This window comes from Apis mellifera, linkage group LG9, assembly GCF_003254395.2.
Source record: "Apis mellifera strain DH4 linkage group LG9, Amel_HAv3.1, whole genome shotgun sequence".
Taxonomy (NCBI): Eukaryota; Metazoa; Arthropoda; class Insecta; order Hymenoptera; family Apidae; genus Apis; species Apis mellifera.
Window position 1 is genome coordinate 1,653,681 of NC_037646.1, and position 20,745 is coordinate 1,674,425.

At 30.8% G+C, this 20,745-nt stretch overlaps 1 protein-coding gene across 8 annotated transcripts; it reads right to left on the reverse strand.

Moving 5' to 3' along the window:
- Positions 1-425: 425 nt before the first annotated feature.
- LOC411653 (sodium channel protein 60E) lies at positions 426-19,359 on the reverse strand. 8 transcript variants are annotated; one of them, XM_026442734.1, is made up of 22 exons: positions 16,297-19,354; positions 15,591-15,799; positions 15,272-15,492; positions 14,498-14,678; positions 14,245-14,322; positions 14,023-14,164; positions 13,271-13,405; positions 12,980-13,209; positions 12,286-12,848; positions 11,753-11,841; positions 11,388-11,505; positions 10,085-11,261; positions 9,686-10,001; positions 5,130-5,246; positions 4,853-5,011; positions 4,431-4,727; positions 4,164-4,318; positions 3,524-4,010; positions 3,083-3,402; positions 2,626-2,985; positions 2,167-2,547; positions 426-877 (listed from the first exon to the last, which is right to left on the reverse strand). In XM_026442734.1, the coding sequence occupies exons 1-22, from the start codon at positions 17,695-17,697 to the stop codon at positions 490-492; spliced, it is 7,524 nt and encodes a 2,507-aa protein (XP_026298519.1). In that variant the 5' UTR covers positions 17,698-19,354; the 3' UTR covers positions 426-489. The 8 variants fall into 8 exon arrangements, with proteins under 8 accessions (XP_026298519.1, XP_026298518.1, XP_006572016.2 ...); XM_006571953.3 differs by having other exon boundaries at positions 490-877; positions 10,085-11,505; positions 16,297-18,161; positions 18,938-19,354; XM_026442732.1 differs by having other exon boundaries at positions 490-877; positions 10,085-11,505; positions 16,297-18,616; positions 18,938-19,354.
- Positions 19,360-20,745: the final 1,386 nt, after the last annotated feature.

Sequence of the window (20,745 nt, forward strand, 5' to 3'; positions counted from 1 at the left end):
ATTGGTCCAATTACCCTTAATCATGGTAGAAGAATGCGAGTTTAGAGTAATATTAAATCAATTAAACTACCTGAACTATATTATATTATTCATCTATAGATTTTTATTGCAGAAGAAAAAAATTTAAGCTCGTTGCAATAAATTGATTAGATACTATATATAAATAGACTACTGTTATTTATTAGGATAAAAAATATCGTAAAAGAATTTCCTTATAAAGGAAAAATATATTGTAAAATCTAAATATAAGAATAAATAGTTTACTTTCAACAAATAATCAATAAATAATTTAATTGAAATATATTAATAATGAAATAATAAAAAGATTATAAATGATGGTAATGATGATAAGGCAACAGTGTCAAAGAAAGGGGGAGAGGAGAGGGAATTGATTAGATTCAAATCTCGAAATGATAGTAACGCGATAACAAGCAAATTAGCTTTTCATTAAACTGTTTTAGGAAGGATGTCGAGCATAATAATCTAAGATCAACTGGCATTATCAGGTTGTACATCTCGATATTCTTCACTCTCCCTGTGTACAAGGACATGAACGACCGTGGCGGCGGATTGTTGTCTAAGTAATGCCGGTCTTGAAGGCGGTGCTGAATTCTCTGGACTGGGTTCCGTAACAAGTATGCTTACATCGGTAGATTCGATTGGCAGCGGAGCTGGTTCAGGAGCTGGTTGATGTTTCTTTCGAAGGCTACCGCAACGTCTGCTAAATGCTTCTTTGATATCACGATGTAAGGTGTTCAGAGAGAGTGTTGTAGCGCTTGGCGGAAGTGATTTGCGCTTCGTAGGAAGACTGGGGACTTCCTCATCGGGATAACTTTCAACGGCATTTTGTCGACCGAGAGTTGGACCCCCGATTGATCTATCGTAAATTATTATCATATTATAGTTTCATTCTTTAAAGTTTATCTAATATTAGAGAAGAAAAATATATTGGATAATTTTGGAGTTCAGTAATTTTTTTCTCAATTTTAATTATTTTTAACTATAGTTTTTCATTTGAATTTCGTTTATTTATAAAAGAAGAAGAAGTCATTTCAAGAACACTTAAAAAAAATATTAAATACATTATATTAAATATAAATATAATATATTGATTAAAAGAACTATCTTTTTATGGATTTGAACAGAATTTTTTCATAATTACTTTGTTGTATGATAAATAAACAATTTGCAGTTGGAGTTAATCTTAAACAAAAAATTTAAGGGAAGTAAAAATTTTAAGTTAAAAGATCTTTTTATCAAGTAGTGAAAAAAATGATGAAGAATTATCATTTAACTCAATTGAAATAATTGGTTACTAATTATTATAAAAACTAATTTTATATTTTTTAAGATCCCATTATCGCATAAAATTTTGTACATTACAACAAAATAGTTAAAAAAGTTTCATTGAAATCTATAAAAAAATAACATAATAGATTGTATGCTCATAAATTTTTTTACTCAAAATTAAAAGAGTAATCTTATCGTCAGTCTTATCGGTATTATTTCATTTATGCAAGATGATAGTAAAATGTGTTTATTCGATATGAAAAGAGTAATGACATATGTATATGTTTTTATGTGAAAACTTCAAATTCAAGATGAATGGAAGAAATTTCAAAGATTAAAGAGATTAGATTCAGATTATGTTCACTTAACTGTTAATGATAATGTTAATTTCATTAATTTTAAAATGATGCAAATAGTTTAGATAATTGAGGCTTGCTGGAAAAATGATAAACAGAAATTAAGTGCAAACTATAAAAATCTATAAAAATTTTAGTGATTAAAAAAGTATCAATAGGTGCATTTGCATAAAATATAAACTATTAATAATACTTTAAATAAAATATAATAAAAAAAAAATTTGTTTTTTAATTTTTCTACTTTTTTTTTTACTGTTTTTTTTTTTTACATATAAAATCACTAGAATATTTACACTTCACTACTTTAACACTTTATGAGAATGATACTTTATTCATAAAGATCGCTCATCTTATACGTAACGAAATTTTTTATTAAGATCTCAAAGTATTATTAAAAAAATTCGATAAAATGAAGTTTTAGTCAGTCAAATAATCAAAATTGAGAAAAATCATTAAACTGTAAAATTACCATACATGATTAAATGTGTATTGAAAACGAATAAGAAAAGGAAACGCAAACCTAGTGTGTAGATCAGAGGAAGTAGCAGAAGCAACAGAGGAACCGGTAAACATTTGTTGTTCTGTAGTCGGCGAGGGACGGGATACGGTCAGAGCGGGAGGAGGCAGGTCCTCGTGAGTACCGGTGGCGCCGGAGAGCAACAGCAGAGGTAAATTTGGAAAAAGCCATGCCGAAGCTGTACCGAGCTCGCTGAAATCGCTGGCGTCGCTGGCCCTCGAGGACTTGCGACTACTGGCTCGGCTACCTCTATGCACATGTAGAAAAGCCGATACTTTGCCACTCCATCCACCCCCGCCCCTACCCTCATTCCCACCACCAGGACTCGACGTCTGAGTCTGAGAATCCACTTCTTGAGCCATCCTTTCACGTTCCTTTTTCGCCCTGAATAATACAACGTAGACTCTTATTGTAGAATTGTATTTGAAAAATGAAATGGAAACATTAATTAGCATTACTCACGTTATATATTCCCTTATGGTACGTTGAATCAACCTAGCTGCTTTATCTTGACGTTTCCACATTCTCGTTGAAGAAACAATTTCTAATTCTTTACGAGTGGGAAATTGTTTTTTAAACTTAATATCCATTTGTTCCTGCAGCTTTCGAAAATCTTCAGACTCTTCTACGTGTCCAAGAACGTGCTTGACAAGTGCGTGCAGAATGTCCAGACAATGAATCTTATTACCCTTTGCGATAGGTAAATTAAAACTAACTAGTGCAACCATATTGGGCTTCGAAATCCCTAATGGTGGATCCAGGCTTGCTATGAAATCGCTTAATTGCGAAAAATTTATGAACTGTGTCGCGTGCGGATCATATCTACGAATTAATTATGATTATACGTGTTAATGTTGATCTTGCGATAGAAGGCATAACTAGAAAGAAAAATAGGGTAAGATACAAAAATAATACTTACTTGGACCATCGAATGTAAAACATTTCTAGATCGTCTTCGACAATACCGATTTCTTCTTCTTGATGGGCCTGATTAAAATTCTCGAGAATAATAGCAATGTACATATTGATAACGATCATATAACTGATTATGATGAAAGAAGTAAAATAGGTTATTGCCAATAAAGGATATCCGCAATTTCCATTCAATTGCCGATTAGTTGGAGTCGGATCGCAATTCGGTGGTTGTACCATCAATGATTCTAACACGTCGTTCCAACCAGCTGAGGTCATTAATCGAAACAGTAATTGCATGCTTCTACCAAAAGTTTCAAAATTTACCTACAGGGAATGAAACGAGGAAATAAGAAAAAATAAACAGAGAGGGAAAAATAACGCATGATGAGAAAAATAGGGATATAGAAAAAAATAAATTGAAAAAAATTTAAATGACATTACTCACCATATCGTCAAGCGCACCTTGTTTCTTAACGTGACCAAACACTGACATGCCAATAATGGCATAAATAAAAGTAATTAGAGCTAATAGGGCACCGATGTTGAACAGCGCTGGAAGACTAACCACCAGAGCGAAGAGCAGTTTGCGAATACCTTTTGCTGCTTTTATGAGTCTTAAGATTCTACCAATTCTGAACACTCTCACGACTCGCAGGAGCGTCGGGGACACCGGAAAGTCTACCATAATATCCTCCATTAATATTCCTAATATTGAAGCCAGCACAAGGAGGAAATCGAACAAGTTCCATGGCACCGTGAAATAATGATATCGAAGTCCTATTATTTTCACGATTGCTTCTAAGCCAAAAACGGTTGTGAAAAATGCATTCGACACTTCAAGAACGAAGAAAATTGGATGAGGTTGATCGTAATGCTCGATTCCCATTGTCAGCATGTTGAGAAATATCAAAATGAAAATTGCTATTTCAAATCTGGAAACATTTAGTAGTTGTTGTTTATATAGTGAAATCGATAAAAAATTTTAAATTTCTCGAAAAGAAAAAAAAAGAAAAGAGAAAAATTCAATGGTGAATAAAAAAAAAAGAAAATACATAAAGAAGCAAATAAAACTTAAATTCATTTACCTGCGTGAATTCGATAGATCGTAAAACATTGCGAGGATTTGATTCATCGGACGCTTTATCACTTTTTGCGGCTTTTTACGGCCAAGTTTTTTCATGGCAGTGTAGTAGTGTTTTTGACTTTCGGTCAAAAACATTTCTAGCACTCCACCTTCGTACTGAAAATAGGGATGAAAAGAAATGAAAATGGGGAAAAAAGTTTCAGCGTTCGACGAAATATGTAAAAAATTATTTTTCAAGAATCTCTTTTCGATTGATTTTGTTTCTTACCTTTTTCTTTAACATGTTAAAGTTGTCTATAATTACTCCGATAAAGAGATTTAGTGTAAAAAAAGAGCCGCAAACAATAAATATCACAAAGTAGAAATATGCGTAGATATTTGCTTCTCTTTGAGGTTGAAGATCTACACCTCTTGCGTCTACCGCATCCTGCATCACTTCCATCCACCCTTCGAAAGTTGCTACTTGGAACAAAGCTAGATATGCTATTCCCACGTGATCAAAGGTGATTTTACTATTTTCCCAAGAGTAATTTTTTCTCAAACAATCATCTTTCGTGTTTACAATCTATAGAAGTAACGTTCATCGATTCAAATTTTCTTCCTTTTATTTCTCTCGACTTTTTCAATAATTTAGCTTTTTTTTTTGTCATTAAAGTGAAAAAAAAAACAACAGAGAAAGATTTTACTTACCGATATATCTAATAATTCGCCGTACTCATCAACGCATTTGAAAAATTTGCCGCCAAAAAATTGTACACCCATTATAGAAAATATCAGCCAGAACACGAGACAGACGAGGAGCACGTTGAATATACTAGGTATCGCATACATCAACGCGTTCACTACGATCTAGCAAAGACAAGAAAAAGAAAATACGGGATACTTCTAACTTCCAAGCTTTAGGAATGTATTAACCATCTAATCAATCTACATCATTAGCATTGATCTAATCAATCTAATCCCTTACCCTCATGCCTTGCCATCTCGATATTGCTCTTAAGGGTCTTAGTGCTCTCAAAGTTCTTAAAGATCTTAGCACTTTCAAATTTTCGTTTTCTTCTATCAACAGACTAAATGTTGATACCTGTTCAAGAAAAATTAAATTACGATTTTTGAAGATATTCGTTTATTTTTTTTTCTTTCTTTCATCATTCAAAGAATATATAACATGCTGTTTGTATATTATAACAAATGATAAAATTAATCGTGAATTTTTTCTAAAAATTTTCTATTTTAAATATATTCTAATTAAAACGAAAATAATAAAGGCTGAAAATAAATAATTTCCTATTCATATATAAATAATACATAGGTAAATATTCAAAAAAAATTTTTCATATTTTATATACAATTTCATTTATTGAAATGAGAAAGAGGAAAAGACAAAATAGAGAAATAATTGGATAGTTACTTTATTTTAAATATCTAAGAAACAACAATGATAACGATACATAAAATGCCATGCAAAGCAATATATACATCTGAGATTTTTTTTTAAATTTTACAAAGCTGAAGCTATTTATATATATTTTTTTATTATGTTTATATTTATGGTTACTATATTGAAATTTATAGAAATTAATTGTGCATGTATCAATACTAAATGATTTTCTTAATTATAAGATAAATACACTATAAAGAAAACAAAAATCATATTATTCTTGAAATTATTTTTGACTGATTTTTTTTTAACTATTTTACTTGGAAATTGTTACATACATGTATTATATATATACAAGATATTTAATAACAGATATTTAAATATTTAAAGAATAATTTATCACGTCAAAATAAAATTAAAAATAAAAAAATTATATTATGTTTATTATTTATTTAGCGACTAAAATTGAAAAAACGAAGTTTTAAATGCAATTTTTTCATTCTTAACTTTCATATTTTGATTTGATCATCTAAATTTTTGAATTTTTATATGTAAAAAAAATTTAAATTATTTAACTTTACTTAAATTTAAATATTTGTAATCTGTTCGTTATAAAAAAAATGAATTTGCCGATTAGTTTCTTTCTCATTTTGTTTTAAAAAATATCATTTTGAGGAACTTTTTCTATGTCACATAAAGCTTAATTTTTGAATTATTTAGTTAGAGTTAGTTAGTAAAAAATTTTCGGTATTATTATATTGAATTCCGCCTATACTATGTATGCATTCGCAGGAGCACGTACGACAGTACGCGACCGCCACTTTTCAACTGTTTGTATAAATATGGTATAATGGGTAAACAAATATCATTATATTTAGTATCAATAATAAGTTGAGCATCTTTTCAGATCTCCGGAATATAAAAGTAAAGTATAAAACAATCCTTGAGCGACCGAAATTACAATGATCGAAGTTAGTTTTCCCAATGTATATACAGATTGATCCGTAATTCATAGTATAAATAAGATCAAGGCTCAAAATAAAACGAAAATATATGAGAAAAATGAATTTTTCTCATATAAATCTTTGATTTCGAATAAATCAAATTTGAAATTTTTCAAATATAAATGAAATTCTTGATCGAATACAAATGAATTATCAATAGATGATTACTCTACATATGAAAATAAATAAATAAAAATGTAAAATAAAAGTTTATTAATTAAATCCTTTAAAATATCAAAAATCCTATAATAGATGAATTTTTAAATTCTCAATAATTAATTTTTAAATGGAAAAAATATTTTACTTATTTTACTTATTTTATTATAAATTTGTTTTAAGAAAAATGATTTATGTAATTTAGTTATTCTTAATTTTCGTATTATTTCTATATGTATAAAGAAAATCTTAAAAAAAAAAATCACGTTCAATTTCATAAGGAAGTAGATTTTCGAATTTATTTATTATATATTTATTATATATTTATCATTATTTTAAATAACGATGGCATATTAAACATATATTATTATAAGCACACACATAGGCAATGATTTAGTATTAAATTTTTTTGCAAATAATTCGAAAATTAAAATTGACTACTATTTATGCATAAAAAAAAAAGTTCAAAAAGAAGCTTTTTATAACATATCTCGTTAAGATCAATGAGGAGGAAGCTAATCGGCAGATTGACCATGAAAAAAAGTTTCAAACTTAAATAATAATGTTTAAAAGTTACATAATAAAAATATGAAATCATTTGCACTTTGTAATATTTTATTATACAATATGCAATATTTTATTGGAATTCGAAAGAATAAATATTGAAATAAGTGATAAGAAACTATGAAAGTATAGATGAAGGAAAACTAATAGAAAATTATTTAAATATTCATTAATTGAAATTTGAAATATTTACAAACATTATCATTAATGTTGATGATATAAAAATAAATTTCAAAAGAATATATTTTATTAATTAAATTAGATAGAATATCATAAACAGACAAATCTTGTACACATTTTTTATAATAATAATATTATATTATAATTTATAAATTATAAATTTTCATAATTTTTCAACACATTTCATTTAAAATATTTCGATAATTAGAATTTTTATGGGATTTCTATATTTAGCATATTTCAAATTTTAATAAACTTTAATCTTTAATAAAAAAATATATAATTTCTTAATTAAAAATCTTAACTGAAAAGTTTCATTGATTGATATAAAGAGAATAGAAAAAATCTATTAAAAAAATAAAATAAAAATATAAATTTTGTGCCACTATGTACTAATATAGATTAATATACATAAATAAGATTAGTTTCAGAACATATTTTATTCTATATCTATTATTTTATTTTATTTTATTAATTATATTTTTTTATAACTAATCATTTTAAAAATATTATAATTGATATATAACATATATATTAATCTTTATTTATCAATTTTTATTTTAACTTAATAAATAAATAAGTAATTAATAAATAAAAATAAATTAAAATATAATATGAATATAAGAATATAAAAATAAATACAGGGTATTATTTCAATAATTCTATTACAAAATGATGTCTTTTAGCAAATATCAAGAGAATAAATTATTTGATTTGAATAAACGTAATATACAACATTTTCTTTCTTAAGGTCATATTTTTTAACAATTATATATATTTATCATCATAATATAATTAATAGCTAAAAAAAATCAAGATTCAATAATCTAAATACTATAACTTTTAAATCAAAAGTTTTCCTGAATAAAAAAAAAAATTGATTTCATGGTTGTCTAATTTTTTTGTATTCAAGGTAATTTGAAAGTCATAGTATCATGGTATTTAGGTCATTTGATCGATCTTGACCTCAGTTATTACGTTATGATCATAAAAATATGTAGTTTGGTTTAAAAAATATTGATAACCTTGAAACCTCTAAAAATATAATCTTGATAAAAAATACTATGTTTTTGTCTTTGTATTTTTAACTAAATAATTCATTTCTTTAATATTTCCACGTATTATTATAAATAAAAAAAAATAGCATTTTGTAACATAGTTATTATGTGTAGTATATGCATAGAAAATTTCTAGATTGCAATTTTGTTTTGTTAAGAGCATGTTTGAAAAATATCATCTTATTCTAATTGTAAAAAGTTATGTATGTATGAAGTCTGATAACGAAAATTTTACAATTTAATCTACACATCTCTTTTCGCTTAAATTAATAAAAGTTTTTTAACTTTTCGAAGTTATACTATTGATTATAAAAATAATTTATAAAATATATTATTAATATCAAAATTATTAAAATCGTAAAACTAACAACAAAAATATGCATATTTTTCTCTAAAAATTCTAATGGATCGTCTTCATAATCTCACATTAATGTTTTGAAAATTATTCTACGTATTGCAAAAATATTAATATTATCTAATATCATTAAAAAAGAATATCGTTGTAAAAATTTGAAGATCTTATAAATAGACTTTTTCATTTTATACTATAAAAAAATTATCGAATTCCTTATTCATTCTTATGAAGTTACAGAAATATATATATATATTCATGTGACGAATATATAAAAAGAAATATCTAATGATAAGAATTAGTGCAATCGGTTTACTAATATCTCAAGATTCGAAAATTTACACGAGTGCATAATATGAAAGAAACTAATATTAAACTAATAAGAATTTCAATTAATAAAAAAAATTGAATAAATTAGTTGAAATTCTGGTGGATCGAATTAAGATATAAAGCGTTGCAAGGATATTTCAGCCATGATCAAATTGAGTAGAAGCAACATATTAATATTGCACGTACCTGAGTCCGCAAGGCGACACATATAAAAAATGTAAGAAATAAATGCATAAAAATGAAGAAGATAAAGTGAGACAAGGAGCGAGATCGTAACAGCGAGATAGTTACGATCGGAGAAAAATCCATGCAGCAGAGATGGACGTAAAATTTACACCACATGCGCTCGCGCACACGTATGTGCTTTTGCTTGCACATACACGAAACACATATAACATATATGTGTGTGTGTGTGTGTGTGTGTGTGTGTGTGTGTGTGTGTGTGTGTCTGTGTACAATTAAAATCGATGCTGCTGTTGAATTTATAACTCTACTTACAAAGACAATTATAAAATCCAAGATTGTCCAAAAACTGGTGAAATATTTGCAGAAACCCAGAGCTAACCACTTGAGTAACATCTCAATACTGAAAAGCGCACAGAAGCCAAGATTGGTCCAATAGAGGATTTTCTTCAAAAAAGGATTATCATCTAGGTAAATATCTTCAAAACAAAGCGTTATGGAAGATGCAAAAATTAAAACTAGAATCATCCATTCGAAGCCAGGCGTGTCAACGACCGATAGAATCATTGTTCGTAGTTTGATCCATTTTTTGCCAATAGCTGTTGCAATACACCGATCGATGCAGGTACACCTGCACATACAATATCGCTATCAAACGTCATTCACACGGGCAGAAGAAGAGAAAGTTCGAAGTGCGGTTAGATTGGTTCTTACTTCTGGTAACATTGTCGTGGAAAGCAATCTTGCGGTTCTTTACGCCGATTACTTCTTCCAAATCCGGGGAAAGAACCCATCCCGTCGATATATTTCCCCTTGCTATCTCTTCTACCACCAACGGTCAATTCATCGACATAACTGACGAGCGCGTGCCATGGTCGTTTAGATATTCGATCCTCGTGTCTAGGAAATGGATCTTTTTGAGGTAGCATCGCGACTCTTTCCTCCGCGGGTGCTTTGTTCGAACACGAGGAATCTCTCACGATTTCCAGATCTTGACATTCCTCTTCCTTACTTTCGTTCATTTCCATCTCTTTTTCTTTATTCGAGTAATTCTTTTCGTCATACGTTGTTTCGTCCTTTTCTTCATCATCCTTTTCCCACTGTTCGTATCTTTGCCTTTCCATCTGAGACTGAGAGTAAACCGGATCGTAAGTAAAAACTGGCTGATTCAAACTTTCTTGATAAGATCTATTGTAAACATTATCCTTTGGAAGGTTGAGCACAGTCTCTTGAATGGCGTATTTAGTCTCGTTGTCGGATCGATCCATAACTCGTCGCACGATCTTTTCGAAACGAGGATCCTTTCCTCTCCCTTTTGCGACAACTTGCCCCATCCGAGAACATTTATTTTTCCTTATAATCGAACGAATACGATCGAACGACCTTGCGAGTTTCGAATCCTCGCCAACCTCTTCTTTTTTCTGCTTCAACTCTTCCGAATTAAAGCTGTTGAGCAGTAAAGCAAGGAAGAGATTCAACACCATAAAATTACCCATGACGAGAGCCGGTAAGAATATAGCGAAGCATGCCTCGGGTCCGTCTTCTTGTTCCGCTCTCATACAATCCCATAATGGCTCGATCCATTCTCCGCAAAGTATACGAAATATCATCATAAATGAATGAAAGAAATCATTAAAGTTCCAACGTGGTACAGGATCCGGATAGAATTTGTCCAATGTGTAATCTTTACTGAACAATTGCATGCCGATCACGGCGAATATGTAAATCACGATTACCAGAACTAAGGTGAGATTTCCAAGAGCGCCGATCGTCGAGATAATAATGCTGAGAAGAACCTTCATCGTTGTCCAGGATTGTGCCAATTTTAACACACGCAGAAGCCTCAGTCCGCGTATCACGGAGAGACCGTCTACCAGCTCGAAGGTAAGATCTATCAGAGACGCTGACACTATTATCAAATCGAAATTGTTCCATCCGTTGGCGAAGAAATCTTTACTCAGCGCCAACAGCTTCAGCAAGCATTCGAAGGTGAAGATACTGGTAAACACTTTATTACCGATGTTGAGCGCCTGTCGTATCGATTCGCTCATTCCGTGATGTTCCATTGCCAAAAAGCCGGTATTGAGGACGATGCACAGTGTGATCGTCAACTCGAATAGTGGATCTCTCACTACCTAGATACGAGCCACTGGTCAATCGAGAGTCGAGCGTTTTCTTTCTTTCTTTCTTTTTTTTTTTTATTTGCTATAGTTTTTATTCATTTGATTTTAATAACAATTCATTCGTTTGTCAATATTTTAATAAAATGATATATAATAATATATAACAAATATCGAATTATATTATGTTATAAAAATACTTGCGTTCTCATCTCCGAAGACACTCCCTTCTCGATTATCTTTACCTTTTTAGCATACCTACCTTGTACAAACAATTCTGAAATCGTAGCCAACCCTCGTAATCTACACAGCATTGGATGCACTTTTCACAATTTCTATCAGGTAAATCATCTAAAACACAAGATGAATAGATCGTTAATAATTCTCATTTTGAATTTATACGATGGAATGTTTCCGAAATCGTAACATAATTAAAGAAAATAGATTCTTAAAAAAAATATAAAATAAAATTTTTTATATAAAACAAATATTTAGAAAATTTGTTGTTTATGCGCATATTTAAAGATAATCTGTTTGAATCACATAATTTGGCTAATTATTACTATTAATGTTTGTGAATAACAACATGAATAAATATTTGGTATAATTTAAAACATAAGACCGACTAATAAATCAACCAAACAGATAGAGTTTAAATATGTAATTGTATAATTTAACAAATTCTTAAATCTTAATTTTTTCGAAAAAATTTTATTCCATATTTTCGATTCATTCTTTATTTTTTTTTTTTTTCCTACGATTTCAGGAACTTTCTGCATGTATAAATGATCCTACCTAAAATAACAATGTGCGATAAATACTCTGGCGGCAAAGTGTACATTTGTTTTTTTGTTTTCACACCATTGCACTTAAACACTCGAAATTCTCGAGTGGGTCCGCCAGCAAGAGAGACTGGAACATTTGCAGATGTTCGAAGATAACCACCGGAATGGGTTGCCTCTGATTCTTCTTGTTCATTGTCGTTCACTTCCGTCTCATTGTTTATTCCATTTCTCGTTTGATCCGGATTCGTTTCACCATTGGCGTCGCCATTTTTATTATTGGTGGGTATCCTCTCTTGCCAGTTGCCCCTACATTCTTTGTTATCGCGTCTGTCGTGCTCTTCCACGGATGTCACATCATCGGCATCATGATCGTCGACAACCCCGGAATCATCTAACGACGACTGTTGATTACTGTTGTTACTTGCTTGTCGAGAATGAAGCATACCACGATTTGGCGCCAATCTATGAATTCCGTTATTCTCAGCTGTTCGTGGACTGACATTTTGTAGAAGTAAGTGAGATGGTCGAACGTTTGAGTGTCTTGGACTTGGATTCGGGCTCGGTGTCACCGACCTAATCGGTGAGAAAATTATAATAAAAAATCATCTAGCTTTTTTTTTTTTTTTTTCTAAAAAAAAATCTTTCGACAATTTTTCCATTTTCCACGCTCAATTTAATTCTACTCGGGTGATAAAAATGTATACCTGCTTGGTACAGAGCCACATTTATCTTGACCAGATGAAGTGGAACCGGCAGTGCTTCTCCCACGTCTTCTTCTTCGCGTTTTCTTACGCGTGTAACTACTTAAGAGAACCCCTTTTCTTGCATCCAATTTTTTTTGCTTTTCTTTGGCAAGCGTCTTCACATTGATTTTTGTCGGGTCGAAACTAAACGTCGAGTCCTCGCGATGGTCGGTTAAATCCTTCCTTCGTTCCTATTGTATCAATCGTAAGAATGAATGAAATCGAAAGCGTGCAGTTGAAACCATTACACACCTCGTTTGTAATTTCTGCTTCCTCCTCGTAACTTAATGCAACGACAGCGAGCATCAAGTTGATCAAATAAAATGATCCAAAAAACACGACCACCGTGAAGAACGAGACGCTGATAGGTCCGCACGCCGACAATACCTAATGAACCAATACTATCATTCCTTGCATGAACGCAAATATTGATTATCAAAACAATTAATGATTGTATTGCAAAATAAAATAATTAAGAATAGAATAAAATAGTTGAAATGTTAAAACACATCGAAACTATTTTTAATCATTAAAAAAAAAGAAAATCAAGGAAAACAATAATTTATAAAAAATATTATAAAAAACTTAGGGTATTGTTATGATAATATAAATTTTTATTTATTAATTAATAATTATTTTTTCGACTAAGTTTAGATTCAATTTTAAATGATTGGAATTTTTCAAATATATTCCAACTGTTTATATTAAGAAAAAATGAAATATAAAAATTTAATCTTTCATAAATTGAAAATGATAATTATTATTTATCACCTATTTTCGCTTTCATTTTTTAAGAAAAAACGCTTGAATTTAAGAATTCTAAAAAATTAAAAATTGTTTAGTTTTTAATTTTCAACAAAATAATACTTCTTAGGAAAGGAAAAGAAAAGAATATTCGAGAATTTGAAAATTTCAAATTTTAAAAGTTTTAAAAACTTAACAAAGTTTTTAAAAATGTCTAAAAATAATAAAATAATAATTTGTACAGAAAATTGATTAACTACCTTATTGTAGACGTCTTCCCAATAATCTAAAGTAATCAATTGAAACGTAGTAAGCATTGACCACAGAAAATTGTCAAAATTTGTATAACCATGATTTGGATTTGGGCCAACGCAAAGGCAAATGTAACTTTCGTTGCAATGTCTGGAAAGTAGATTTTTCGCGTTAAAAACGAGATGTTATTCAGAATATTCGCGCCTAGTAATGAACCAAGTTTGGCTAACCTAGCGCCAGTCGCGTTACCGCAAATTATTGGTTCTTCATCTTCGTCGAATGCCCAGTTGGATGAGTTCCAAGTCCACCTGTGGACGGTATAAGGTATCGGTTAATGCCTCTTGAGAGTCAACGAGCTATTGTCTCTCAAGTAGATACATACACATATATATATATATATATATATGCATATATATAAATACTATGGAAGCAACACGTATATCTAACAAGTATATTCATATGTACATAGTAAACAATACATACTCTTTCCAATCGACTTGTGTATCATTGAATTCCAAATTTTTAACACATTTATTTCGAAGTTCACCCATATAAACTTGTAGAGCAAAAAGTGCAAAAACCATCAGACAAAAGATCGTGAGCGTCATTACTTCGGCAAGTTGCTTAAAACTATGTAACAATGCATTTATGATGGTTTTTAAGCCTGCAAGAATATTGGGTAAACAATTATTTTTCTATTTTTTATTTCCTTACTTTCATATAGTAAATAAATTTTTTTGTAAATTTTTTAATACACAACGATTATTTATTTGTATAAAAATAATATGAAATATAAACATTTCTATCTATTATTAATAAAGAGATTTATTGATATATTAAAAATAAATTTTTTCTTTTATATTTAATATGCACCGTTATAATTTTTAATTAAGATAATATAAAATATATATAATTACAATGGATTTTAAATAGATCTATATACTTTAAATATCCTTTGCATTGATCTTTAAATAATTTTTTTTTTATTTATAAAAAGCCTGTATAGAAGAATATTTTAAATATAGAATATTATATTTAAATAAATAAGTGATAAAACTTTTTGTAATAAAATTTTCTATAAAAATAGTTCCAACTAAAAATAATCACAAGAATCTTTCATAATATACTACAACACTCTCTGAGTCGTGATTCATTAATTAGAAAATTGGATTTGTACGATATTTTATATTATAATTACGAGAAAAAAAGAGGAAAAAAATTTCCGATTATTAATAATCGCTTTTCTTAGATTCTTACCAGGCATAATTGAAACGGTTTTAAGAGCTCTCAATACTCGAAATGTTCTCAACCCAGCTAAATTTCCTACTTCCATCCCTATAGTCGCATAGCCACTAGTGATCACTACGAAATCCAACCAGTTCCACGGATTTCGCAGATAAGTATATTTATTGAGCACAAATCCCTTAGCTATCGACTTGATCACCATTTCAGCCGTGTATATAGCTAAGAATATATATCTGGAAAAAATAAAAGGAGGCGAAGGCACGTGTTACATTACCCTACCCTAAATGTTTGATTAATTCGAATGGTTGAATGGTTTGATGAAAATGCTTACTCGGCTTCCTCGATAGTTTCTGTCATGGCGAGGAAGGCACAATTTAATATTATCGTAGCCATGACTACATAATCGAAGTACTGATTCGTGCTTAAGTAAATACAATATCGTCTTATAGGATTCCATGGAGAAAATATGAACCAACTGTTCGTCGCCGTAAATCTGTGGATGTAATTTTTACGAAATCTCTTCGATACTACGCAAAATGTCTGAAACACATGATACATGAATCAAATCATCGAATTTCACGAGAATCCGAGAGAAGAAATATAAAAAAATATTGATCATTTATTTCCAATAAATATCGATATTTAACTCTTACTATCCGATGATTGGATCATTTTTAATTTAACTGATAATAGAGTAGTAACAAAAATTAAATAAATTTGTATTTATTATTGACCATTGACGTATTTCTTGGTCTGTACTTTGAGAATTAAATGTTTTTATATTACGATTACGATTTGAAAAAATATTTATTTAAAAAAAAAGAGATAATTGGTTTGATTTTTATCATTTTTATGAAATAATATTTTTATTTTGCGAAATTCATAAATTCTGTTTATCAATTTGACGATTTTAATTTTCTCTTTTGATAAAATTATAAATTCTATTTAAAACTTTTAATATCCTTCCACGTGTTTCATTAAAATTGAACTTTTATTATAAAATAACAAGAAAAAAATATGTATGTTTAAAGACATACCTCGTCGTAAATAAAATTGTCGATTTCTTCAAGAGGTCTGCCGTAAAGATCGGTTGGGAAAGGTTCATATTTATTTGGAAGCACCGCACCATCTTCGACCGACATCCGTTTCTTCGGTTGAAATCCATAATCCCTGACAAGTTGCACAGTTCTATTCTCCAACCTGTCGAGGCTTTCTTTCGTGAACAGTTTAACCGTTTGTTTATTGTTCGTGGGAGTTTTAATCATCGATTTATTGGCAGCTTGACCGTTTTCAATCCCGTTCCCTCCGTCCAAAATCTCGCCGGCGGTCGTTGTCCTAGGCGTACCAAGAGGATCCACCTGGATCTCCGCACTTCCGGAATCACCAGTCCCAGAATCGGCTGAAGCGCCCGCCACTGCTGTTAAAGGAGGTCGTAATCTTGCCACATCCCTCGATCTTGATGCATCTTCATCCGTGGATTTAATCGTTTTAGAAAAATCTCGATGCTCTGATTCGATTTGCCTCGAACCTTTCTCCAAGTGTTCCGACTCAAACCGATCCTCGCTTCTTAAACGTTCCTCGCGTACTATAAATTCAAGCTCGGCGTCCGAAACGGAGGATCTCGAACGCCTGTGACGCGTCTCCTCTGCGTACGATGTCAACGGATAATTTGGAAATATCGGTGAAGGTGTTTCACTAGTTTCGTACACGTGTTCGGTGTATTCAGGTGGGCTAAGGCCTGTGTACGGTGGCGGTGATGGTTTCTCCACTTCCGAGGGCGAGATCGCATCGCATTCGCTTGTTTCGCTAGCGGGTGAAATGAGTATCGAGGCAGAGGTTGAAGCGAAAGTGGAACTATCATCTTGTCCCCTTCTACCAGCAAAATCGCCAGTTGAAATAGGTATTTTAGAATTATCGATACCCGACTCCATCCATAACGTCTGCTCGGAAAATTCAGCGTGGGATCTTCGAATTGTATCGGGTACAACGCATCCTTCCTGTTGCTCGTGTTCCCTCCCACGGATTCTTTCGACAGACGACGATCCATAATGATCCCCTCGCCTGATCGACTCGTCGAATCTAGATCTCGGCTCGTAATGAGCAACGGCTACCTCTGCCCTTCTCAATGGTTGAGGCGTTCTCGAAATCCCGATTCTCGACCGATCCAACAGCTCAAATTCCTCGGCAATATCCGTAGGAAGATTTAAACTTCTTTGGCTTCCAATCTCTCGTGGCGATCTTTCAAGAATATCTCGAGCGGGACCATGAGATCGAGCACCAGTCTCTTCTGATGATCGAACGAGCTCTTGTCTGAAGAGATTCGTCGTGTAAAGGCCCGCCACTCGAGGTCGATTAGCGAAGCCATTGTCCTCAGAGCCGTTGCTCGGAGGGTTGGGAGAACCTTTATATCCCTCACGGCCACCTTGCGAAGGTATCATTGGAATCTTTGGTTCCTCGGTTCACCGAAATTTGTACCTTTCATCGTTGCGGTTCCTACACAGAACTTGTTTCGTTCTCGTTCCCTTTCCTCTTTTTTCCTTTTTTTATCTACGAGATTTGCAAACTCGTATAGACTCTTCTGTAAATATCTCTTTTCTTAAATAGTAAACAAAAGTGTAGACGCATAATACTGTTTACTCCTCGCGATTTGTTGGCTCGTTTTTCTTTGAAATCGTGGTAATATAACCCGTATTAAGGTGGAAGGCAGTTTTTTTTTCCGGTAATTTGGTCGCCGGTCGTTTGATATTCAATCACAATGCGTTTCACGCTTGTGGATACTCTTGTATTTGTGGTTCTTTTGAAATTTCAAAGGATGCAGCTGCTATTGACTGAGCGCGAATTCGAATGTATGTCGCGGTACAGTATATAGATTCTTCTTTTTTCGTCGATGACGATCGTGCCGCTGCGACGCGTTTCACCACCAAGCGATAAAAAAGTCGAGAAGGAAATCGAAAATGAGAGAAAATGAAAGAGAAAATGGAGATGATTAAAAAGAAAGAGAAGGGAAATATCAAATAAATAAGAAAGAAGGAAGCCGGAAGATATGGAAAAAAAAAAAAAGAAAGGGTAGAGAGTATACTCGAAAGAGACGTTGCGTGATTTCTTTCTTTGATCTCTTGATGATCGATGTACCCTAATCCGGTCTGCTCTGCGACGTCGTCTCCTGGATATCGTTCACACACGATTCCGTGGCTGATCGCATCGCGATAGAAAACAATGTCAAATAACAAGAAGGAATAACAATAGGAAATGACGCAAAATCAGTCTGTTGCTTACTGGTCACTCCAGTAATGTACAGTAACACTCGCGAGTCATATTTACCATCTGCTTTATCCAAGGAGATTCGAAGATCAAGTTCTGAACAGTGTTCCGAATAAGATTTGAACGAGATGACAATGACGTGACGATGAACGAGGTAAGGAGGAAAAAATAATTAGACGAGAAAAACAACGTATAAAGTATGGGGACAGTTAAAATGGCATGTATTAAAGTAGAAATGAGAAATAGAATCGGAATAAAAACTGATACGTATTTAAATATAACAAATAAAAATAACGTAAAGAGAAACGAAGTAGCAAAGAAAACAAGAGATTTAATAAAAGAAAGAATGTTAATAAAAGGGAAAGGCGAAGATAGAAATAGAGACGAAGGAAAATAAGAAAGGAAACAGTGGTGTACCCTCGTCATATAGTTCGGTAAATTGTGACTTGAACAAGGGTGCAAAATCACGAACGTCTCCGACGAGAACTGTGACGATACTATGGACGAAGTCGATTCGTTTCGCGCGCGCGCGTATTGAACGACCGAGGAAAACGGCTTTGAGGTCTCTCTTTCCTTGTATAAGCGAATCTATCTAAACCTAACACATTGAAATACATAGGTGCACACGCGCATCGGGGTTATCGCTACCACGAAACTAGCGAACCACCAACCTGCACGAATACTCTTTACCACCCTCCACGCTATTCCCCACTCTAGCTACAACTGACCCTGCAGGTGATATTGTGGTCAGCAAACATTATGATTCCTTCGTCTTTTTTCTTGATTAATCGTATTTTTTTTCTTCTCTTTTTTTTAAAACAAAACATAAATTATTTCGGCGATGAGAGATCATAATGATTTTATAATTTAGAAAAAATTTAATTTTTACATAAGTATCGAATTTTCTACAAAATTATTTTCTACAAAATGGAATTATTTTGATGTGTCAACAGTTGTTAGTTCTTTTTCATTTTTATTTATTTTTTTCTTTTTCAATTATTATAACATATTTTTTCAATTCAAGATATCTTTGCTAGTTTGAAAATTGTTTTGAATCTTTCATTTCCACATGACACATGTGATATTCATCTGCAATTTTCTCTTTGATCGACTTTAAATTTCAAATAAAACGTCCTAGTTCCTCGGGCTATATAGCTATAACTACAAACTATCTTTCAAATACTTATTGATTTATCCTCTAGCATTGCTTTTACTAGATGAAATATTTAATTGATATTAATTTTATTTAAATGTAACATATTTAAAAAATAATTATATTTTTAAAAATAAATATGTAATCCTTCAGAAAATATATTGTGAAAATATTATTATTATTAATTGATATTACATTTATGAATTCATACTTAATTTATTAATTAGTATTATACTTACTTATACTTATTTTTATATTTTTTTCATAAAATATTAATTATTTAAAAAACAATAGGAAATTAATTTAAATAAATTAACAATTTATTATTAATATTTCCTTATAAGATTTTACTATAAATATTATTTAAATAATATTTATTTTTACATTTATATTTTAACATTCATACATATTAAGATACGTTTATGTAATCTCAATATTCATAGATTCATTTTTATATATATATATACACAAATACACATTTTATATACATACATATATAGATAACTCTTGTATAATGCGGGATTTAGATTTCTGATTGCGTTGTGCGAGATTTCGATTATATATAAAAAGTGGATTCATATTTCAAAAATTATATCGAAATTGCATTGTAAAAATACTGTATTATGCAAGAGTTACCTGTATATATAATGCGTACATATTGTACTATATTTGCATATATACATATGTATATTGAGAATCGACAGATCAAAAGAATGATCACAAAAATAAACTTGTGACGTATAAGAAAAAATTTTATAATTCGCTCATTGTATTAATAAAAATATATTTTTGTTTTTAACATAAATAAAAAATATTGAATAAAATAACTTTTTTCTTAATCATCTTTCATATAAATTTGATTAATTCTACTTTTTAATCCAAAATATACAAAGCAAAATCAAAACTAATCATATTAATCATAATATATGTACATACGTATGCATAGCAAATATTTCAAAAAACGTAATATGTTTAAAACATTAAAAGTTACAAGAAAAATAAATTGATATTATTTTTAATAGATTTAAATATAGATTATTTTTAAATTGCTAGTAATAAAATTTGTTCCGCT